Below are 23,475 nucleotides of genomic sequence, written 5' to 3'. Positions count from 1 at the left end.
CCGGGTGCAGGTGAGGAGGCCCGGGTGCAGGTGAGGAGGCCCAGGTGGAGGTGGGGAGGCCCGGGTGCAGGTGGGGAGGCCCAGGTGGAGGTGAGGCGGCCCAGGTGGAGGTGGGGAGGCCCAGGTGCAGGTGAGGCCTGATTCTGACCCTCTTGGCAGCTGCCTGGCTGCCCATCCGGCCCAAGGCACTGGCACTGCCCACTGGGAGCAGGGCAGCCGCTCACGTCGCCTCAGGCCACCCTGGGTTCACTGGGGGTCGCAGGTTCCCTGAGACTGAAGCAACTATTTCTGCCCGAGAACAGGTGGCTAATTGTCAAGAAAACCTGTGTCTTTTGCTCCAAAGGACATCTGTGCCCCCCAGGGAGGCCCCCTCGGTGTGAAATGCTGGGGCTCTTGGCCCCGCTCGGTCCCTCTCCCGGGCAGGGACAGGGCAGACCCATTAGCAGAGGTCTTGGTCTGTCCCATCGGAATGCCCGGGTGCTTTGCAGCGGTAAAGGCTGATTTCGGGCAGCCATCACCCCCTCCATCTCCAGGGTGTCTCACTTCCCCACCGGATACCCCACCCACTACCATGAAGCCCCAGCCCCTCCCTGAGCCCTGGCACCCACCCCGTCCTTCCTGCCTGTGTGAGCCGGGCACCTCTCGGTCCCTCCGTGAGAGGAGTCTCCAGTGCCTGTCAGCCATGGCTGGCTGACAGCTGGGCCTTCATCACCCCCACTCCCAGCCCCTGCTCCTCCTCCCTCCCGCCCAGTGTCAGCCCCAGGCTTCCAGGCCCCTGCTTTCCCAAAACAAGGCTCAACGTGACCCCGTGACCCCGGCTGTAGGAAACTGCCAGGCCCCTCACAGGCGTGTTGACGTTGGACGGAGAAGCTCCACTCGCAGACGCCTGTCCTAAATAAGGGGGATGGGTGGTCACAGACTCCCTTCAGCGTGACTGCGGCGGTGGCGGGGGTGGGGGGCGGATCGGAAACGGCCCACGTCCCGCAGCAGGGGCTCCGGAAATCCTGATGCGGGGACACAGACAAGGCCCACGGGCAGGAGGCGGACTGGCCGTGCCCACCGCCCGGGAAACGAGCTTCCGAAGAGCACACGCCCCAGAACCCCCACAAGTGCCCATGCACACACGTGAACACGCACAGGCACACACAGAGGCCCCCTGGGCGCGGAACAGCGACACACGTGCACACACAGGGAAAGGACTCGGACAGTGATCACCCCCGTCACGGCTCTTCTCCCCAGGACCTTGCTCCCTCCTTGGTTCGGGATTCCTCATGGCACCGTAACACATGCTGCTCGTCCTTACAAGTCAAAGCTAGCCCAGCCCGGCCGTGGGGCTCAGTGGTTGAGCATCGACCTATGAACCAGGGGTTCACGGTTCTATTCCTGGTTGGGGGACGTGCCTGGGTTGTGGGCTCGATCCCCAGTGTGGGGTGTGTAGGAGGCAGCCAATCCATGATGCTCTCTCATCATTGATATTTCTCTCTATCCTTCTCTCCCTTCCTCTCTGAAATCAATAAAATTAAAACAACCCCCAAAAAACCACAAAACGCTAGCCCAGCTTGGCGTGGCTCAGTGAGTGTGGACCCATGAACCAGGTCAGGGTTTGATTCCCGGTTGGGCCACATCCCGGGTGTGGGACCGGATCCCAAGTAGGGGGCATGCAGGAGACAACTGGTCAGTGTTTCTCATCCTTTCTATCTTTCCCACTCCTTCCCTCTCTCTGAAATCAATAAAAAATACATTTAAAAAAGTAAAAGCTAAATAATGTACTTTTCTCCCTAGATGAGCAATACACGGAGAACACGGAACACGTGTCTTCAATATTTCAGAACGATAAGTCACACGCATTGTAAAAACTTAGATGATAAGAGATTTGCAAGTCCCGCCCCAGAGGGGACCATCGCGAGTGGTTTGGGGGCATCTCTCAGGCTCCGCCTCTCTGTCTCTATTACACGCACACTCCTTTACATGTGTGTCTGCCTATTGAAATCACACGTGCATGGTCTAATGGGTGGGATCCGGATGCAGAAGGTTCCACGTGTCTCACCTAAGAGGACCCTGAGGTCTGTCGGTGGGCACGTGGAGACTCGGCACCCATGGCAGCAGCCGCTCAGCTTGCCCCAACTGCGTGGACCAGGATCGATGGGTCCAATCTCTTTCTATGGACGTGTCTTCCAATTGGTGGCAATTTCACCAGCGCTCTGATGGGTAGTCTCGAAAACACATATTTTTTGAAAAAATACATTTTTATTGATTTCAGAGAGGAAGGGAGAGGGAGAGATAGAAACATCAATGATGAGAATCATTGGTTGCCTCCTGAACACCTCACACTGGGGATTGAGCCCACAACCTGGGCATGTGCCTTGACCGGGAATCGAACCATGACCTCTTGGTTCATAGGTCGACGCTCAAAAATACATCTTTGCAAAAGGGCAAGAACGCCTGCGGGGTGCTGGCGGCCTGTCTCCCAGAAGGGCCCTGCCCCCTTCTCTCCGGGGCGCGCCGGGGCCTCCGCTTCCTTTCGTTGGAAGTGCACACGTGCCCTCATCCCTTTGGAAACACTAGCTTTCCAGAGTTTTCTGCACACGGGGGGCCATGCCTTCCCTGGGAGTGACTTCATCTGGGCCCCTGCGACCCCCCCTTCCCCCGTCTGTCAGGTGGGGCCGGGACCACCTGCCTCACCTGAGCTGAAGGGCCTGAGGAGCGCCCAGTGGGAGCGGATGGCCAGGCCACTCCAGGCCTCGACAGTCTCCCCCCACAGGACAGAAGAGGGAAGTGCAGGCGTGCCCAGGGCCATAAAGGTTCCAATCTGGGGGCCCTGAGGGAGCATGGCCCCCAGTGCACCCCTCAGTTGCGGATTTGCTGGTGGTTCTTGGGCACGGCCACGAACCTCAGCTTCCGCATGACGGCCGGCCAGCCCAGCAGCTGCTCGTCCCACAGGTACTCCGGGGACAGCACCTTGGTGGGCTTGTGGTCCAGCAGGTACCGGTTCAGGTGGCTCTCGTCGTGCCAAACGGCCTCGATGCCATTGGCGCGGTCGGCCATCATGGCCTGGTGACAGGCCGCGGTGAGCCGGTGAACCTCGGACACCGACCCCCCAAAGAGGGCCCCCATGTAGTAAAAGTCGCCCTGGTCCGGGGGGATGTAGGCCTGGGACTGCGGCCGGCGCTCGTAGGTGAAGGCCTGGCGGGCCGCCCCGTAGAAGCCGGGGTGCAGGGTGCCGAAGAGCGGGGACAGGATCTCCACGCCCACGTGGTCGCGGAAGCGCATGTCCACGTCCACGCACATGAGAAAGTCCACCTCCCGCAGGAAGCGCCGCTCACAGAAGTCGCTGATCATCTGCATGCGGCGCATGGACACGTCCTGCCAGCGCGCGGCGCCCGGGACCTGGAGCAGCACCAGGCGGCGGCCCTCCCCCAGCGCCACGCGGGGCACGTCGGCCGGCCGGTCGGTGAAGACGTAGTAGTTGACCCTGTGCCCCACCATGAAGTGCTGCTCGGCCGTCTCCAGGAACAGCTTCAGGAAGACCACGTACCTGGGGCGGGAGAGGCGGGCAGGAGGGTCAGGGAGCCAGGCGAGGGCCCGACCCGGCCACGCAGCACGTGCACCTGCTTCAAGGGGACCCACCCCCCTGAGCGGGAAGACTTGGCCTCCCTAATCCTCTGTTCCCAGAGATGGGGGGCCGGCAGCACCCCATCTTACGGAGGAGGGCCTGAGGCTCCGGGGCTGGAGCAGGAGCAGCGCCTCAGTGGGTGGAGGTGGAGCTGGGTCCCACCTGTGCTGGGCCCCCGGAGAGCCCTCACCCCCTGGCTGGCCCCATCCCATCATGTCCTGGACACAAGGACAGACCCTGATGGACCTGCCGCTCCCCCCTCCGCTCTCCGCCCTCCATCCTGCACCCACTTACTTCCTGATGGACCTGCCGCTCCCCCCTCCGCTCTCCGCCCTCCGTCCTGCACCCACTTACTTCCTGAGGGACCTGCCGCTCCCCCCTCCGCTGTCCGCCCTCCGTCCTGCACCCACTTACTTCTTGAGGGACCTGCCGCTCCCCGCTCCGCTGTCCGCCCTCCGCCCTGCACCCACTTACTTCCTGATGGACCTGCCGCTCCCCCCTCCGCTCTCCGCCCTCCGTCCTGCACCCACTTACTTCTTGATGGCAAACACGGTGAGGCCGACGGTGACGTTCTGGAGCCGGAACTGCTCGTTCAGGATGTCGATGTTGAAGGTCCCCTCCCAGACGATGGGCGCCAGCCACGGGGTCAGGACGAGGACGTCTTTCCTCCTGCACCGAGAGCCCACGGCCGCGCGTGAGCGGCAGGAGGGGACACCCAGCCTGTGCTCCCTGCCCGCCCCGGAGCCCCGCCCGGCCCAGGCCCTCCGCGCCGCAGGCGGACCATCCTTCCAGGAGGACGTGGCATCTGCAAGGAACCTGCGGACGCCAGTCCGGATGCAAACTTGGGCAGAGCCCCCTTCCCAGCACTGCACCCTGAGGGCCCGGGGCAGGGGGGCTGGCCGAAGAAGGGGACCCCCTGGGGCAGCCCCTCCCCCCACACTGTCTGGTGAGAGACAGAGAAGGAAGCGCAGGGCAGGGGGGAGGACAGAGACTCTGGGGCTCCAGGCTCGGAGCCCAGGCCGACCAGAGGGGACGGAGTGGGCAGAGCCCGTCCCGGGAGCGACGTCGGGGGCAGCGCCCGTTAGGACACGGCGAGAGTGGCGGGTGCGGTAGGGTTACTCACGAGGGCGTCAGCACCGCGGGCTGCGGGTACAGCATCCTGAAACACAGGCAGCGGGCGTGAGTGTCGGGAGACCCCGTGGGAGTCGCTGGCGGGCAGGGCAGCTGCTGAGGGCCAGGCTGTCCTCCTCCCGGGACACGGAGCCCGGGCTCCTCCCGCACCCCACCTCGGGGGGTTGGGGGGGGGCGTGGGGGGGCTCTGCCTCTGCATGTGGCTTCTCCCTTGTGACTGGGCCCTGGAACGAAAAGCCTCGGGCCTTTGCCCCCCTCTGACCCGAAGTGGTGGGGCCCAGGGTCCCGTCTCAGCTCACTGTGGGCGGGAGGCCCTGGAAGTGGCCTCTGGGGGGCGGGGACCCAAGGAAGGAGCTGGCCCAGAGGAACGGCCATCAGACACGCACGCGGCCCTGCTGGGCCTCTGGCTGGGCGGCAGGAACTCCCCGGCCGTGGCCGCCACAGGCCCAGCGGCCGTCCCAACCACAGCCTGTGCAGGCCCGGCACGGGGCCAGCGCCGGGGGTCCCTGTCTAATGACTGCCACGTGCACTCCCGGATGCACCTAAGGCCGGTGCCTGCCCTGGCTGGTGGGGCTCAGTTGGTTGGAGCATCGTCCCGTGCACCAAAGGGTGGTGGGTTCGATTCCTGGTCAGGGCACCCAGAGGCAGGAGGTCAGAGGGAGGTCAATACTAAGGCCAGACGTGTGGAGTCAGTCCTGCCCAGGTGACCCTGCAGGGTCAGGGACTTGGCCGCGCTGCTCTGAGCGAGGGGAGGGGGACGAGGCGAGCAGGAGGCCTGGACCCACCAATGTGTCACCCGGGCGGGGGCTGGGCCCTCAGAGCACGGAGCAGCGCGGGCTGGGCTGTCAGGGCAGGGCCCCGCCCGCACGCACTCACTCACTCACCCTTCTCCTTTGGGCCTGGTCCTCGGCATCAGGATTCTCGGGCTCAGGACCCCCATGCTGTGGAGGAGCCCCCTAAAGGCCCTCGTTGAGGAGCTGGTCCTGGGACAGCCTGTCCACCTTCCCCACGCAAAGCAGGAGGGGAGCCCAGGTCATGACCCCGAGCCCCCCAGAGCAGCTGCCCTCGGGCAGGGCGGGGGCCAGTGTCCCCTAAGCTCAGGTGACCGGTCCCAAGGAGGGGCGGCCACGGCGGCCAGTGCCCCAGGCGGGCCCCTGCGCGGCGGGCGTGGGTCCCGTGCGTGGCCGGCTGGTCCGAGGCTGCCCAGGGACGGCCTCCTGGCAGGGTCCCTGCCCAGCAGAGTGGCCGTGACCTCACTCCCCGGTTCCAGGACCCTGTCCATCAGGGAGCTTCCCCACTCGCAGCCACACAGGGAGGGGTCCCGGCCTCGCCCGACCCCCCACAGTGCGGCCTCCATAGGAGGGAGTGTGCGGCCGGGCCGTGAGGCGGCTGTCAGCAGCCCTGTCACTACAGCTGTGACCCCGGGGCGGCGGGATTGGGGGGGACAGCTCAGGGCGCCCCCCGGGACCCGATGGGCTCCTGCTGCGGCTTCTCCCGAGCCCGCAGACCCAGAGGGTCTCGCCCGCTTCTTACCCAAAGAAGACCAGGAGGAAGGCGACCAGGAAAAAGGTCAGAGGTCGAAGCGAGCAGCAGTTAGATTTTCCTGGAAAACGGGGTGGAATCGCGGTCAGGCCACTCGGCTCCTGCCTCCGGGCCGGTCTGTCGGCTGCGATGGGGACCCTGGCCCGGCCCCGCCAGGAGCGCCGCCCCCCGCAGGGCGAGTTTGGAGCCAAACTGGAGCCCCTTTGAGACCCAGTGCAATCCCGACGTTTGTCCCGTCTCCTTCAGAGGGGCCCACGTTCTTCCTCGCAGCACCCCCAGGGCACCCCGACTCCCAGATGCCCGGCCTCCCCAGGCCTCTTTCCACTGAGCCCCCCGTGACTGACATGACCCCAGGGGCATGAGCTGAGCACCGGAGGACGGCGGCTGTCCCCCACCGGGGTGTGGGGGGTGAACGGGGGCTGGAAAGAATTTCCTTTCAGCTTTGAAAATACTACTTCACGTTTCCTTTTAAAGCTTTTAACATACACGCCAATCTGAGGGATCATTATACCCGATAAAACGTAAGCATTTTAAGTGCGGAGGTTGATGAGTATTTAACAATGTGCACGTGTGTAACCGCCGCCCCAGCCAGGCCAGATGCACAAGTCCCCCCCTGCCCCTGCGCAGCCAATGCCCCCACCCCCGCCCAGGGGACCCCTAACCTGACCGGCTCCCTCATAGGTCCCCCCCCCCCCCCCCCACGTCTGTCTGAGCGACCAGATACACACACTGCTGCCTGGCGCTGTTACTCACACACCACCCTTAAGATTCTCCCGGTGTCGCCCGCATCAAGAGTTGGTTCTGGGGCCTCTGGGGGCGGCAGGGGGCAGCCGCTGCCTGTGCCGGCCCGGGGCCACCTGGGAGGGGCTGCGAAGGGCTGGGTGGGGCAGCGGCCTGAGCTGGGAGAGGCTGTGCTGGGGACTGCGGCTGCGTGCTGGGCGTGGGGTTGCTCAGCAAGAGGCTCAGGCAGGCTGAGGCCAGACGCTGCTGGCTGGGGTGTTTTGAACCTTTGAGAGACTTTTAGAAAAGTCCTCAGGGCAGGCCCGGGCCTGTCTGCCCACAATTTAGACAACTGGGATGCCATGCACAGACGGCTGGAAGACTCACCTAGAAGGAGACAGGGGGCTCCATGGTGTGACACTGGGTTAAGCAAAGAATTCTTACAGTTCACAGCGAAAGCACCAAGAATGAAAGGGAAAAAAGTTCAATAGGAGTTCATCAAAATGAACACTTTTGGACTGGGGGTGCTGGAGGAAAGGTGAAGAGATTAGCCAAAGAACACATGTGCACAACCAATGGGCACAGACAACAGAGGTGGGGGCGGGGGCCCCAGGGGGGCTGAGTGGAGGTGGGTAAAGGGGGAGAAATGGGGGGCATCTGTAATAGTGTCAACAATAACAATTTTTAAAAAAACTTTTGCACTTCAACTACACCATTAAGATAGTGAGCCCAGCAGGCGTGGCTCAGTGGTTGAGCGTTGACCTATGAATCAGGAGGTGGGGGCTCGATTCCCGGTCAGGGCACATGCCCGGGTTGCGGGCTCGATCCCCAGTACGGGGCGAGCAGGAGGCAGCCGATCCATGATTCTCTCTCATCATTGACATTTCTATCTCTCTATCCTTCTCCCTTCCTCTCTTAAGACACAAACACACACACACACACACAAAACCTAAAGCGTAGAAACAACCAAAATGCCCACCAATGGCTGAGTAGATAAACAATAGTGTGCCCATACAGTGAGCTTATTCAGCAATGAACATGAAATACTGAAACACGCTGCCGCATAGATGAACCTTGCAAACGTGATTCTAAGAGAAGTCAGAGGCGAAAGATCACATGTACCTTGAAATGAATGTATGATGTCTGTGAAAAGTCCAGAAAAGGTAAAGCTAGAGAGACAGAAAGGGGCTGACATGGGCACTAGAGAATTTGGGGAGCTGATGGGGAAATTCTAAAATGCATTACACATATCTGTAAATTGACTAAAAATAATTTAATATTACACATGAAACAGGTAAACGTTATGATATAGAAATGTTTTCAATAAAGCTATTAAAAAAAAAAGTGCCACCAGAACCTAGCCGGTGTGGCTCAGTGGATAGAGTGTCGGCCTGAGGACTGAAGGGCCCCGGGTTCGATTCCGGTCACGGGCAGCTGCCTGGGTTGCAGGCTTCCAGCCCTCGTGGGGGACATGAGGGAGACATCAAACGATGGATCTCTCTCACATCGGTGTTTCTCTCTCTTCCTCTCCCTCTCCCTTCCACTCTCTCTAAAAATCAATGGGAAAAATATCCTCGGGTGAGGGTTAAAAAAAAAGTGCCACCAGTAGGAGACCCCTGGCCCGAAGCTAACGGAGAGGGAGAAGCAGGTGCGTTGGGTGCAGGGCTTGAAGTTCTGCCTGTGATTCTGCGTGAGACCTCGGCCCCACTCGTCCCGTCCCTGAGACCTGCCACAGCCAGAGGACAGCAGGGCCCGGGGTGCTGCCACCTCGCAGAAGTCCTGCCCTGGCTCGTCTGTCCTCAGGAAGCGGGGTCCGGGGGTGAAGGAGGCAAGCGTCTCCTGAGGCCAGGGCACCCCACACCCAGCTCACCACCTGACAACTTGGTCCTTGACTGTCACCTCCAAGGCTCCTGATGCCCCTTCCCGCCTCTCTGTCTGTGTGCCTTCCTCACGTCCCCGCCCTCCCGCTCTCCCCTAACCCGATGGACTCGCCTCCTGTGCCGTCCCCTGTTCCGGTCCTCCCCTCGCTGCACGGGGCCCCTAGACTTGCCCACACAGGGCATGTCCCCCTTCGTGTCCCTAAGCGCCTCCTCACCTGGCTCACTGTGGCAGGGTCCTTCCCAGCTCCTGTGACTTACCAAGTGTTTTAAAACATTGGCTGAATGAACCACCGATGAATGAATGTGGGGAACCTGAGATAAATGTAGGGGCTAGTTTGCCAGGGTTTCTCAAAAGACCCGAACTTCTTAATCTTCAAGTTCACATCCAGCCCGCTCATGGGCCAGACCTCACCGGAACCGGGGTGTGGGGACAGCGGCAGAGTGCCCGGTCCTTCGAGGGCCCCAGAGCAGCCACAGCACTGGTCGCGTGGAGCCTGGGGCCACTGAGACAGCAGAGCGCCCTGGGCCCCGAGGCTGGGGAGGTGTTCCTGACCTTGACTGGGCGACTGCTCCAGGGGCAGGCGTCTACATGGGTCAGAGCTCACCCAGCTGTGCCCTTTATGTGTGACTTATTGCTTCAAAGTTGTTAAAATACTTTGAGAGGGAAAAAGGGAACAACAAAATAATGAACAAACAGGAGGAAGAGCTGGGGGGTGCGGAGGGAGGTCTTGTGGTCAGACCCGGATCCCAGACTCCATCCTGTCCCTTCCTACCCGCACATTTAGGACAATGTCCTAAATCTCGATAAACCGCTTTCCCGGGTCTGTTATCCACCAAGGCTGCCTGAAGGGTCTGCCCTGAGCAGAGCCCTGGCCCCGAGTCGACATGAACAAATTGTGCCGTCACTGAGGGCAGTCACTGAGGGCAGTCACTGAGGGCAGGGGCAGGACGCGGCACCCCATCCACGGGTTCTCGGAGAACCCCCCTCTTCCTCGGTAGCCTCCAGGGCAGCCAGCCTGCCTGGCCTCCCCCGCCCCCCAAAAGCCGAGGTGAGGCCTCTGCTCTATTTTACACCCTCCTGAACCCAACCCAAAAGTTCTGTCCTCAACTGTACCCACGAACTAGCTGAATGAATGGGCCGTTTGTCCCCGTGGCCTCCTCGGTCCTGGTTCTCCGGCCCCTTTCCCAGCCGGGCAGTGGCACCCCGTGCCCACGTGAGTGTCTGCTTTCCGGGCACAGCTCCCACTGGGCACTGCACTAAGGGTGCCAACTCTGCCAGGCCACAGCAGGTGTGCAGGCGACTGGTGACTAAGGCAAAGGGGCAGGACTGGGGGAGGGGGGGTGCGCAAGAGCGGCCCCAGGGCCTTCTGGAGGGGAGGGGAGGGGGAGGAGGGGAGCACCCACCAGGGTCAGCCTCCGGAATCCCAGTTCCGGGAAAGGCCAGTGTGTCAGGGAGGGGTGGGAGCCCAGCCTGCGCGGCTCAGTGGTTGAGCATCCACCTAGGAACCAGGAGGTCCCGGTTTGGTGGCTGAGCGTCGACCTAGGAACCAGGAGGTCCGGGTTTGATTCCCGGTTGGGGCACATGCCGGGGTTGCTGGCTGGATTCCAGGGGGGGGGGGGGGGCGTGCAGGAGGCAGCAGATCAATGATTCTCTCTCATCATTGATGTTTCTCTCTCCCTCTCCCTCTCCCTCTTCGAAATCAATAAACATTTTTTTTTTTTAAAGAGAGAGGGAGTGGGAGATTCCTGGAGACGGATGCGCTGTCTGCAGGGCCACCGGACCGAGCCAGGACCAGGACCCCAGGCTCCAGGAGGCCCCCGAGGCGCGCGGCACTGGGCGCCCACGGGGCTCAGCGATCGGGGTGCCGGGTTCCCCCGTCGGGACTCTTCCCGCCCAGGAACCGCGGGGCCCTGGGGCCGCCACTCACCCGCGCGCGTCCGCAGCAGCTCAGCCATCGCGGAGCCCCGGGGCGGCCGCCCTCCGAGACCTGAGAGGACGGCCCGCGGCCCCAGGCGGCCACGCGCGCCCGCTCCCCGCGAGGCTGGGACTCTCCGACGCCCGGCCCGGCCCAGTGACAGCGGGGACCGGGCCGAGCGGAGGGTCGCGAGAGGAAAATCTGGGTCCGCAGGGACCCCGCCAGGTGGGGGGGCGGGGCGGCCTCAATAGGCACCAATGAGGACGCGCGCCCCTCCCGGCCCCGCCCCTCCCGCACCAGCGGGGCGCAGTCGCCGGTGCCCCGTCCCTGACGCCCCGCCCCTCGGCGCCCCAGCTCCGGGTCCTCGGGTTCCACCTGCAGAGCCCTGGCTCCAAGGGCTCGGACCGGTCCAGGCCGCCGCCATCGGCCGCCACCGTCTCGCCCCGAGGTGCGGTCCCCGCTTCGCCCCTGGGGCCCCTTCGCTGTCCCGGGACCCGCTGGAGCGCCTGCTCCCGCCCGCGGGCTGCGCCCCGCCGGCGAGGCCTCCGTCCGGGAGTGGCGGCCGCCCAGGCGGAGGTCGGGGGCGGACGGGACATCCTGAGGGCGGGCGGGAGGACCGCGAGAGGGGTCAAATCTCAGACCCTTCCCAGTTCTTCCTTCCCCTCCCCTCCCCTCCCCTCCCCAGCCCGCCTGCTCCGGCGCCTTTCCAGAGGCTTCTTCTTCTTCTTCTTCTTCTTCTTCTTCTTTTTTAAAAAAATATATTTTATTGATTGTTTACAGAGAGGAAGGGAGAGGGATAGAGAGTTAGAAACATCGATGAGCTGAAACCTGCACGCCCCCTACTGGAGATGTGCCCGCAACCAAGGGACATGCCCTTGACCGGAATCGAACCCAGGACCCCTCAGTCCGCAGGCCGACACTCTATCCACTGAGCCAAACCGGTTACGGCTCCTGAGGCAGAGCCCAGTAGGGGGCGTGCAAGGTCATATTCCTTACTTCTTTATACTCTTCCGAGCACACCCAGGAAGTGCTAGTGACCCCGCCCCCTTTCCAGGCGAGGAAACTGAGGCAGGGCCGGGAGGTGAGGTCAGGTGTCTTGCTCAAGGTCATATTCCTTACTCCCCCGCCTCCACTCAAAATCCCGGTCATCAGAGCTTCACTCCCCTCTGCATCCGCTCTCGGGCGCAGCGGGGCGCAGGGCCCCCAGGAGCCTAGTCTCGGGGCTCGATGCTCCTCTTCCTCTCCAAGTCCCTCCCGTCTCTCCTGCTCCCGGGTTACCTGCTGAGGACCAGGTCCCCTCCCGCAGGAAACCAACCAGGGTGGGGTCCCCTGGGACTCTATCCTGAGGAAGAGGGAATTGCTCCCTCCCACCCCCCAGGAGCAAGGGGTCCGATCCTGCTAGGGGCCCCCCAGCTCTGCCGGGAGCACTCAGGTGGAGGTACTCCTCACTCCCTGGGTTCTAGCGCAGGGCCCTGCTCTGCTGAATGAGTGGGGAGGGGGGGGGACCTTTTATCGCACTCCGCTAGGCCCTGCATTGTCTTAGTGCTTTTCCGTAGGAATTCATGAATCTCCACCTGAACCCTGCCTTTGAAAGGAGCAGAGCTCAGGCCGGTGGGCGTGGCTCAGTGGTTGAACTCCGACCTGTGAACCAGGAGGCCACACTTGGATTCCTGGTCAGGGCACGTGCGGAGTTGAGTCGCCGGGCTCCATCCCCAGTAGGGGGCGTGCAGGAGGCAGCCGATCAATGATTCTCATCCTTGATGTTTCTCTCTCTCTCTCCCTCTCCCTTCCTCTCTGAAATCAATAAAAACATCTATATAATAAAAGCCTAAGTGTCCTTTACTGCGGAATGACTGGTTGCTATGATGTGCACTGACCACCAGGGGGCAGACGCTCAACACAGGAGTTGCCCCAGGGTGATCAGTGCGCTCCCACAGGGGGAGCGAAGCTCAGCCAAGAGCCAGGCTCATGGCTGGTGAACACAGCGGCAGTGGCAGAAGACTCTCCCGCCTCTGTGGCAGCAACAAGGAGCAGCGAGTCAAGCGGTAAGGAGCAGCGAGCAGGTGGGCAATAAGGAGCAAGGAGTGCCAGACTGCGAGAGGGATGCCCAACTGTCGGCTTAGGCCCATGGACATCCCCTGAGGGCTCTCAGACTGTGACAAGGTGCAGGCCAGGCTGAGGGACCGCCCCCCCCCCCCCCCGCCACAGTGCACGAATTTCATGCACTGAGCCTCTAGTATATTTTTTAAAAAGGCACAGAGCACAGAGAAGGGCAGGGACTGCACAAGGTGAGCGGAGAGCCAGGATTTGGACCGGAGAGACCTGGCCTGGAGGCCGCCCCACCGTCACCCAGCACCTGCTGGAGTCCCAAACCTGATTCTTCTCCAATCTCATGGCTCCCCAAAAAGCTGCCCTCAGACTTCCCTGCTCTCCCTCAGCCCCAGCTGTGCACCCCAACGCTGGCTGGGCCTCGGGGGCAGCTTCTGTTCGGGTGTATTGAGAACTGGGAAGGGTCTGAGATCTGACCCCACTTGCCAACTAACAACCTAGACCCGTGGTCGGCAAACTGCGGCTCGCGAGCCACATGCGGCTCTTTGGCCCCTTAAGTGTGGCTCTTCCACAAAATACCACGGCCTGGGCGAGTCTATGTTGAAGAAGTGGCGTTAGAAGAAGTTTAAGTTTAAAAAATGTGGCTCTCCAAAGAAATGTCAATCGTTGTCCTGTTGATATTTGGCTCTGTTGACTAAGGAGTTTGCCGACCACGTGGTCCTAGCCTGCCACCATGCCTCGATGCTGGCAGACGGCAGGGCTCCGGGTCAGAGACCACGGACTCTACTGGCTGCGCGGCAGAAAGCACAGACTTGCGACTCCAGGGGGTCCCGTGCCCCGGAACCCCCGGAACCCTGCTCGGGCCTCTGTCTGAGCGGCCTCTTGAGCATTGAGTCTGCAGGGAGGGCACCCTGGTCTCAGGGCGCGGAGCCCACCTCCCGCCTGCCGAGCTGTGTGTGGTCCTGCGGGCAGTGTTCACACTGTGTCTGTGGGAAGCATGAGTGGGTGAGCGCCAGCCGCACAGGGTCGCCTTCATCCGTCTCTGCCCTCCTTCTGTCCTCCCCCACCTCCATCTTAAGCAACCACTGATCTTCTTACTGTCTCCATAGCTTCGCCTCTTCCAGAATGTCATAGAGTTGAAATCATCTAGTATGATTTTCAGATAAACGTCTTTCACTTAGTCATGTGCATATAAGGTTCTTCCATGACTTTTCATGGCCTGGAGTTCAATTATTCTCAGTGCTGGACAGTCCACCGTCAGTACACGCTGCAGTTTATCTAGTCACCACTGAAGGACATCTTTGTTGTTGTTCATACTCACCCGAGGATATTTGTCCATTGATTTTTAGAGAGAGTGGAAGGGAGGGGGAGAGACAGAGAGAAACATCAATGGGAGAGAGACACATCGATTGGTTGCCTCCTGCACGCACCTGGACCAGGGCCAGGGAACCTGCAACCAAGGTACGTGCCCTTGACCGGAACCGGACCTGGGACTCTCTAGTCCTCAGGTGAATGCTCTCTCCACAGAGCCAAACTGGCTAGGGCTGGAGGACGTCTTGGTGGCCTCCAAGTGTTGGGCAGTTATGAATAAAATTTCTATAAACATTCTTGGGCAGGTAAATGGTTTTTGTTTTGTTTTTTAAACATATTTTTATTGATTTTAGAGAGGAAGGGAGAGGGAGAGATAGAAACATCAATGATGACAGAATCATTGATCTGCTGCCTCCCGCACGCCCCACAATGGGGATCGAGCCCGCAACCCAGGCATGTGCCCTTGATTAGAATTGAACCTGGGACCCTTTAGTCTGCAGGCCGATGCGCTATCCACTGAGCCAAACCAGCTAGGGCGGCAGGTAAAGGTTTTCAGCTCCTTTGGATAAATACCAAGGAGCACCATTGCTTGATCCTATGGTATGAATTTGTCCACTTTGGGAAGAAACCGCCAAACTTTTTTTCGAAAGTGGAGGCTCCATGCTGCATTCCCACCAGCTACGACTGAGAGTGACTGAGAGTCCCTGTCGCTCCACAGCCTGGCCAGCATTCGGGGGCCTGAGCCAAGGAGGACCCACCCTAACCGAGAGGCAGGGCGGCGCCCAGCGGGTTTTCTCACTGTGCTTGCTCCCATGCTCTTCTGAACACATTAAAGGCCCCCCGCCCCCCATCGCTGCTTCTCAGGCCCGGCCCTGAGTTCCCGGACCCGTGCTTCTCGCCCTGGAGCCGGCCCTGGGTTGTCCTGGGGCGCAGACCAGACAGACAGACAGTGGACAGCAGAGGCCAGCGGGCCCCGCGCGCCGGGATGCCGGGCCGGGCCTGCGGTGGGAGGAGCTGCGGCGGTGGGCGGGGCGAGCGGGCTGGTGGGCGGGGCTGCGTCCGTAGGCGGGACAGGCGGCTCGCTGACCTCCCCGGCCCCGCCCCCGGCAGCCGGCCTTCCGTCGGGCCGCTCCGCGCTCTGCCCCAGGCGCCGGGGCCAAGGGGTCATGCGCAGGGCCCTGGCGAGGGGAGCCGAGCCGAACCAGCTCTCCAGGTCCGGGTGAGCCCCTGCGTCCGTCCTAACGCCGGTCTGGCCGCTAGGGGTGAGTGTGCACCCCCAGGGACGGCTGTGCTCCCTCCGCCCCACCCTGTGCGCGCACGGCGCCTGGGCGAGGAGGAGCGCCCCGCGCCGGCACGGACGGGCGGAAGTCGAGGTGCGCGCTCGGCCCAGGCTCCTGGGTGCGCCCCGGGCTGGGGCGGACTGGGCTCGGGCCTGGCTCGGCGTCTTGGGCCCCGCGGGAGACAGGGTCTAGCGGCACCGAAGAGGAGGCAGGGGCTTGGAGGACGCTGCGCGCCCTGGCCCGCGGGGGAACCGAGGCCCGCGGAGGGAGGCCGAGGGAGCGGGTGCCGGCGGCCACCGAAACTCCAGCTTCGGGATCTTTCTCTGACCGCGGGCGGACCCCCGCCGGGCTGCCTGGGTCCCTTGATCGCTGTGACCCGGACCGAGCCTAGCGCTTTAGCCCTTCCTGGTGCGTCACCCTCAGGGGCGGTGCGTGTTGTCCTTCCTCCCCGCCGACCCAGCCCTGCACCCCGGGAGATCCCGAGGCTGCGGTGCGGCGGGAAGAGTGACTGGTCACTGTTACTGAGCCAGTGAGAGCCGGAGCGGCCCCGCGGCCCCTGCAGGGACCAGGCCTCGCCTCCCCGAGGAATGCGCCGCCGCGCCGCCCGCCTCCCGGGAATCGCGCCGTGTGCGGGCTGTGCAGGCTCCGTGTCCTCACGGTTGCTCTCGGATTCTTCTCCAAGTCCTGCCCAAACGCCCGGCTCTCGCGCTGTCGCCCCAGTCTGGGGGCTCTCTTCTCACCGTCGTGGGAGGAGTTTTGAGGGAGGCCTGAGAGCCCAAGGCTGGGGGGCCATGGGTCAGGCTGAGCGCTGAGCTCGTGGGAGCTGGCGCCGGGGTCCCCCTCCCCTGGAGGGCCGCCGGGGGAGCGGGGCGCAGGGCCACAGGAGGGGCACTGTCTCTGGGTAAGGAGCGTTTCCTTGCAGGTGTTCCCGCAGGACACCGGCTCTGAGAGAGGAGGGCTGATCGGCTCCGGCACACCCACCCTCCGCGGGTGCCTGGAGGGGCGCTGCACCCGCCATGCGCTGCCGCAGACTGGCCCTGGGCCTGGGCTTCTGCCTGCTGGTGGGCACCGCCCTCTGCGCTCTGTGGTGAGCATGCCCAGGGAGCCCTCCAGCCCCACCTCAACTCCTCTCTCGGCATCTCGGCTCCCACACCTGACCCGTTCAGGGGATGCCCACCTCTCCGGGCACACCTGTCCCCCACCCCCAGGAAGACCGAACGAGGCTCTGGATTTTGCCTGGGACTGGCCTCCTGGCCTTAGCACTGCTCTCGGTCCGCCTCGCCATCCTTCTAGCCCTGTTGATGCTCCCAGTTCGCCCTATGCGTTCCTGTGGCGTCCGCTGGGCTGCCCCTCACCACACCTGCCCCCCTCTTGTGCGCAGGGCTGGAGTCCGAGGGATGAATGACTTCCGGGGTGACTAGTGACTGCATGCTGGACGACCAGGAGGCTTTGTCCCCCGCGGTCAGCCAGACCAAGGCGCCGTGGGGACCGCAGATGCTCCCCCGGGCCTTTGCTCCCACCAGGGTGCGCCAAGGGGGTTCCAGCCTTGGGGGCCCTCGAACCAGCGGTGTTTTTCCTTCCCAGGGTATATGCCGACAGCTGGCTGCCATTCTCCTACGTCCCCTATTATCTCCCCTGCCCACAGATCTTGTAAGTACGGGGCTGGGAGAATTGGGGGCCCTGTGGGCTGCACGGAGTGGGGGAGATGGGAGTTTTTAAGGTCGCTTTGTCTGCAGGGTCTTGGGTCCTAAGCTCACGATCAGTGTGATGAGTGTCTGGGAATTAATGGCTGCCCTGTTTCAGCATCTGTCTCTGCAACGCCCTCTCCGCAGCTGGGCCTTGAGCATGTTGCGTAGCTCCGAGCCTCACTCGTCGCATCTGCAAGATGGGGTGGTCGAGGTGCCCCTCCCGGCTCCTGGGGTCACGGAGTGCCAAGGTGCCTGAGTAGCCTGGGGTGGCACGGGCCTCCGAGTGGGTGCTCAGGAAATCGTGCTTCTAGGACTTGGCCATTTTGCTCAGCTCTGTTCCCTGTGGATTCAAGGAGCTGATGAACATGTGACCGAAGTCTTGCCCACAGCACACGCCTGACTTTTGGCAGCTCACAGCGAAGAAGGGGGCTGGGACCGTGTCCCGGGGGCATCTGGCCTGGCCTTGTGCTCCATGACCGCGAAAGGGAAGTTTAAAACCTGGAGCACAGACTGTTGAGGAGCAAGGCGTGTTTTATTACCATGAAAACATTGACTGTTGCACGGCCGGCGGCTCAGGTGGTTGGCTCAGTTCCCAGTCCGGGCACATAACTAGGTCGCGGGGGTTCAATCCCCTGATGGTGCGTGGGAGAGGCAGCTGATCGATGTTTCTCACGTCGCTGTTTCTCTCTTCCTCGCTCTCAAATCAATAAAAACGGCACTGGCCGGTGTGGGTCAGTGGTTAGAGCATGGGCTCTTACACCGAAGGGCCCCAGGTTTGATGCCCGAACCGCCAGGGCTTGTGCGGGAGGCCACCAATCAGTGTGTCTCTCTCCCTCCCCCCCTTCCCCTCCTACCGTCCTTTTCTCTCAAAGTCGATGCAAAATACATCCCCTGGTGAGGATTAAGATAAAGAATAATAAAGTGAAATCAATAAACACATATCCTCAGGTGAAGATTAAAAACATTTTGGCCACAGAAGACAGTAAATTGGGAAGCTGGAAAACAGAAAAGACTTAGAAAAAGCCCTCTGGGGTGCCACTGAGCCGAGCTTTGCTCCAGTTTCCAAGTCCGTGGGCAGCTTGTCGATTGCTGCGCTTCCTGACGGAGCACACGGGGCCTCTCGGTTCTGAAAGCAGGAAGGCTGCTTGCCGTTGAGAATGGCTGTGACCTCCGGTGACAGCTCGTGAAATGGGAGCTGTCCACGGCGCCTCCCAACCGACGGAAGCCCTGCGCCGACAGCCTCACAGGTGAACCTCACCAAACATCCAAAGGACGGACACCTGCCTTCAACCATCCCAACAAACCCACGCTCACCTTATGAGGCCAGCATAACCCTAATTGCAAACCAGATAAAGACACAACAAAGAAAGAGGATTACGGGTCTATATCCCCCATAAACAGATGCAAAAATCCTGAACAAACTATGAGCAGACCGGATCCGGCAATGTATTAAAACGGTTACACACCATGACCAGGTGGGATTGACTGCGGGGACGCCAGGCTGGTACACTATGAAAATCAGGAAAGTTGTGATCGTAATGTATTTGCAGTGTTTATCCTGTTCTCAGAAGTGGCTTCATTTTCCGGCCTGTGCCCGTACCCTTCGGGGTCACCATGGGTTCATTCCCCGGGGCCCGGGCTCCAGGTGCCCAGTGAGCTAAGTGAGCTCGTAATGGGCAGCTTTGGATGTAAAGCTTTTGCCGTCTTCAAGGCCCTTCTGTTGTTAATCCTCAGCTGAGGGTATTGTTCCATTGATTTTTAGAGAGAGTGGAAGGGATGGGGAGAGACAGAGAGAGAGAAACATGGATGTGAGAGACACATCGATTGGTTGCCTCCTGCATGTGCCCTGAGCAGGGCCAGGGATCAAGCTGGCAATCGAGGCACCTCTCTTGGCCAGAATCGAATCCGGGACCCTTCAGTCCACAGGCCAACGCTCTATCCACTGAGCCACACCGGATAGGGCAGGGAAGGTTCTTGATCCAGCTTGTCAGGCTGCTTTCTGGAAGGGCCAGGGCACAGCCCACCCCCCCCCCACTGCCCCTGGGCCCCTACTGGTAGAACCAGGAGCTAGAAAAACTAAAAGCAAGCCCTTCCCTCCTCCCCCATGTCTTGGATTGCTCCCAGGCCCTCTCCCGCAGGCTCCATGGGTCCCACTTCCTCTCCCAGCCCCCTTCTCCCTCCGGCCTGCCTTCGGTCCTGTCATCACCCTTGGCCGAGCAGTTTTGCTACATTTTTCCCCTCCAGTGTGTCTGTCATTGGGTGTTCTACCGAGTTATTTTTCTGGACACCAACCAGCCTGCCACTCGGTGACCCTGGACAGACGCTTCTGTCACAGCCCAGCCCCTGCAGAGCGGGCAGAGGCCTGGGGGAGGTTCCGGATTGTGCTAACCCGTGGGGGCTGGGTTAGCCTCAGCTTCATTCTGCCACCGCCTGGCACTGACGGCTCTCTCGCCTCTGCCCGCAGCAACATGAAGCTGCAGTTCCGGGGGGAGAAGCCGTTCCAGCCCGTGGCACGGTAAGCAGCCTTCCCCCCTTTGTGGCCCGGGGTGGGGCCGCCTCCCTCACCACTGGCCCTTCTCGGTCGCAGGTCGCAGTACCCTCAGCCGAAGCTGCTGGAGCAGAGGTGGGTGCTGCCTGGGGCCTGGGTGCAGCCCGGAGACCGGGGCTGGAAGGTGGGGGGAAGAGCTTTGTAGTTATCACCGTCCCCCCTTTCCACCTGGGGATGCTGAGGCCCAGAGACAGGGACGAAGCCGCCCGGGGTCACAGGGCGTGGGTGGCAGGGCCCAGGTGAGCCCGCGGTGCTCGCGGGAGGGTCTCACGCCCTCGGCCACCCCTGCTGCCAGGCCCACCGAGCTGCTGACGCTCACGCCCTGGCTGGCGCCCATCGTGTCCGAGGGAACCTTCGACCCGGAGCTCCTGCAGCTCATCTACCAGCCGCTGAACCTGACCATCGGGCTCACGGTGTTCGCCGTGGGGAAGTGAGTAGCGGGCCGGGCGGGGGAGGGGAGGTCCCCTCTGAGCCACGGGAGCTTCCAGCCCACCCAGCCTCCCTGAACCAGGTGCTGCGCAGGGGGAGGCGGAGAGGAGCGTGAGCCGGGGGCGGGGGGCAGCCCAGGGGAGGGACAGCAGAAGCCCGTGTCAGAGACCCCTCACCCCTCTCCGCTTTTCCTGAACAGTCAGGCAGGCATGAAGGAGTGGGAACCCCCTAGGCCACCTCATAGAAGTGGGGGTCCGTGGCCAGGCCCCGCCCTCAGGACCCTCTCTTCCCCCCTCTGCTGCCAGCTCTCTGGGTGTCTCCTGTCTTCCTCTCTCCTCCCACGTGGCTTTCCCTGTAAGAGCCACCACCTGGCAGCTTCCCTCTAGGACTGTGAGAGGGACCATGCTGGGGCCCTATGGCCTAAAGTGCTGCCAGATGATGGGCGGCCCACCTGGCCCACTCAGCTGTGGCCTGGAGGGCGGGGCCCGTAGTTTCACCTGCCCTGGGCCCCCAGCACCGCTCACCTGCCCTTGAAGCAGCCACTGACCTGCTCGGTCCCTCTCCTCTCTCCGGGACGCCACGTCTCTGCCTGCACAGTGGGTGACAGTGGGACACGTAGACCGGCCGGCACTGCCCAAGTGCTCAGTGAAAGTGAGGTGGGCTTGTGATGTGACGTCAGCGCCCCTCAGTCATTCATTCCTCAGGGGCAGGTGCTATGATGGTGGCATTTGACAGACGAGGGCCCCTAGGGTCAGAGCGAGCGAGAATTCACGGTGGGGAGCGGAGAGGTGCCCCGGCCGGCCGGCTCCAGGCCCCGCGCCCCGTGCGGTGCCAGCCCGCCGTGGGCACCTGGGCGGGCGCTGCCGGGCCACCGGCATGACGGGCTTTTGCACCAGGTACACGGGCTTCGTGCAGCGCTTCCTGGAGTCGGCCGAGCAGTTCTTCATGCAGGGCTACCGGGTGAGCTACTACGTCTTCACCGACACGCCCGCGGCGCTGCCCCCGGTCCCGCTGGGCCCCGGCCGCCGCCTCAGCGTCCTGCCCGTCCAGAGGCACGCCCGCTGGGAGGAGATCTCCACGCGCCGCATGGAGACCATCAGCCGGCACATCGCCCAGCGGGCGCACCGCGAGGTGGACTACCTCTTCTGCGTGGACGTGGACATGGTGTTCCGGAACCCCTGGGGCCCCGAGACCTTGGGAGACCTGGTGGCCGCCATCCACCCCGGCTACTTCGCCGTGCCCCGCCAGCAGTTCCCCTACGAGCGCAGGCACGTGTCCACCGCCTTCGTGGCGGACGGCGAGGGGGACTTCTACTACGGCGGGGCGGTCTTCGGGGGCCGGGTGGACAGGGTGTACGAGTTCACGAGGGGCTGCCACATGGCCATCTTGGCGGACAAGGCCAACGGCATCATGGCGGCCTGGCAGGAGGAGAGCCACCTGAACCGCCGCTTCCTCTCGCACAAGCCCACCAAGGTGCTGTCCCCCGAGTACCTCTGGGACGACAGGAAGCCCCGGCCCCCCAGCCTCAAGCTGATCCGCTTCTCTACGCTCGACAAGAACACCCGCTGGCTGCGGAGCTGACGGTAGAGCCGGGGCTGCTGTGGACGGGGTCCCAGCGGAGCACCCAGCAGCCCCAGGGAGCACCCAGCTCACCCCAGGGGAGCACCCAGCTCACCCCAGCAGAGCACCCAGCTCACCCCAGGGAGCACCCAGCAGCCCCAGGGAGCACCCAGCAGCCCCAGGGAGCACCCAGCTCACCCCATGGGAGCACCCAGCTCACCCCAGGGAGCACACAGCAGCCCCAGCGAGCACCCAGCTCACCCCAGGGGAGCACCCAGCTCACCCCAGGGGAGCACCCAGCAGCCCCAGCGGAGCACCCAGCTCGCCCCAGTCAGTGCCTCACCTCCCAAGCCTTAGCTGAGACCTGTCCTGTGCGGCCCGCCTCCCCGTCAGGAAAATCCAACTGGAAAGCGATGTGGAAGGGCCTTCAGAAACTAAAGGGCTGTGCCCGCATGAGTGTCGCCTAAGAGAGGTGGACGGGGAGGGGCGGCTAGTGGTGAAGAGGGCGGGGCCCAGAGGCTCCCAGCAGACGCGCCTTCATGCCTTCTGCCCCGCTCAGCCCTGCGTGCCCACCCCGCCCCCTTTTGCTGCCTGTTGCCTTCGAGGTCACTCTTCACTGCTGGTTGTGAAGGGCATCCAGGTCCCCTTTCCTCCAGCTGCAGGGCTCCCAGCACTGCGATGGCCCCCAGCCAGCCCTCACTCAGGACCCTCTCTGGTTTCCAGGCCAGCTGCACCCCACTCCCCATGGCGGCCACGCTCCCTGGTACTGGCCGCCTCTTTTGTAAGGAGGCTGGGGCGGTTTTAATAAAGGGGGCGCGTGCTGGGCCCTAACCAGGCTTCCCACCTGTGCCTCTGAGCAGCATCCTGGCCATGGAGAGGAGCGATGGAGGCAGGAAGGGGTGCGCACTAGCCATATCCGGGTGAGCACCCAGTGGAGAAGCTGGGTGCCAGCCCAGAGCCCACTCCTGCAGCACATGGTCCGGCCGGTGATCACAAGGGTCGGGCAGACCCAGGAACCAGCGTGAGGAGAGCCTGGGCCGGAGAGGCCCTGGGGTGCTCCCGAGGCAAAGGGACGGGGCGGACCCGTGGCCTGTGTGTCCCCAGTGGGGGGTCTTGGCCTGCCCTGGGGAGGCAGGTCTGAAGCAGGGCTGTGTTGAAGGAGCAGGCCTGCCCCACTGCGGGCCCAGCCCCGGCCAGTCACCCCAGAGGCAGTGTTTGCACCGGAGCCCGAGCCCAGCCTTGTCTTTGTCATTTTGTCCCTCGCTTACTGTGCATCTGCCACTTAAAACTTCAGAACCACCCGGCCAGTGTGGCTCAGTGGTTGAGCATTGACCTATGAACCAGGCAGTCATGGTTTGATACCAGGTCAGGGCACATGCTAGGCTGTGGGCTCGATCCCCAGTAGGGGCGTGCAGGAGGCAGCTGACCAGTGATTCTAGGTCATCATTGATATTTCTGTCTCCCTCCCTTCATCTCTGAAATCAATAAAAAATATATATTAAATTAAAAAAAAAATAAACTGCAGAAACCCCAAACGGATCTGTCCTGGCGGGATTGGTACCAGTAGCTCAGATGCGATCTTGTCCGACGGGCTGCTGGGCTGTCTCCAGGCCCGCCCCGCTCCCTGCTCACCCCACCCCCTTCATCCTTCCCACCCAGGGAGCACCCCGGCCCCGGCCCTCAGCTCCTTTTAGGGGAGAGCCTGGCCCCTGGCTCAGCTCCAGGAGTTGGGTTCTGTCCCCGGTATCTAAGGGCCATGCCCTGGGTGGGGCCCAGGGTCAGCCACAGTCCCCAGGGGCGTGGGCCCA

At 62.6% G+C, this 23,475-nt stretch overlaps 2 protein-coding genes across 6 annotated transcripts; one reads left to right on the top strand and one right to left on the bottom strand.

Annotated features, from left to right (window-relative positions):
* Positions 1 to 2,475: 2,475 nt before the first annotated feature.
* On the bottom strand, positions 2,476 to 10,969 carry ABO (ABO, alpha 1-3-N-acetylgalactosaminyltransferase and alpha 1-3-galactosyltransferase). The gene is made up of 6 exons (XM_054727436.1): positions 10,815 to 10,969; positions 6,278 to 6,347; positions 5,629 to 5,685; positions 4,737 to 4,772; positions 4,148 to 4,282; positions 2,476 to 3,535 (listed from the first exon to the last, which is right to left on the bottom strand). Exons 1-6 carry the CDS (start codon positions 10,840 to 10,842, stop codon positions 2,848 to 2,850), a joined length of 1,014 nt encoding a protein of 337 aa, XP_054583411.1. The 5' UTR covers positions 10,843 to 10,969; the 3' UTR covers positions 2,476 to 2,847.
* Positions 10,970 to 15,237: 4,268 nt separating this feature from the next.
* GBGT1 (globoside alpha-1,3-N-acetylgalactosaminyltransferase 1 (FORS blood group)) lies at positions 15,238 to 23,194 on the top strand. 5 transcript variants are annotated; one of them, XM_028127227.2, is made up of 7 exons: positions 15,238 to 15,381; positions 16,365 to 16,529; positions 17,027 to 17,092; positions 19,595 to 19,645; positions 19,718 to 19,753; positions 19,974 to 20,108; positions 21,004 to 23,194. In XM_028127227.2, the coding sequence occupies exons 2-7, from the start codon at positions 16,459 to 16,461 to the stop codon at positions 21,686 to 21,688; spliced, it is 1,044 nt and encodes a 347-aa protein (XP_027983028.2). In that variant the 5' UTR covers positions 15,238 to 15,381; positions 16,365 to 16,458; the 3' UTR covers positions 21,689 to 23,194. The 5 variants fall into 5 exon arrangements, with proteins under 5 accessions (XP_027983028.2, XP_027983025.2, XP_027983027.2 ...); XM_028127224.2 differs by having other exon boundaries at positions 15,238 to 15,424; XM_028127226.2 differs by lacking the exon at positions 15,238 to 15,381 and adding an exon at positions 15,451 to 15,535.
* Positions 23,195 to 23,475: the final 281 nt, after the last annotated feature.

Source organism: Eptesicus fuscus, chromosome 15 (genome assembly GCF_027574615.1).
Source record: "Eptesicus fuscus isolate TK198812 chromosome 15, DD_ASM_mEF_20220401, whole genome shotgun sequence".
NCBI lineage: Eukaryota > Metazoa > Chordata > Mammalia > Chiroptera > Vespertilionidae > Eptesicus > Eptesicus fuscus.
Note: the sequence above shows the minus strand (reverse complement) of the source record. Positions and strands in the feature narration are given on the sequence as shown.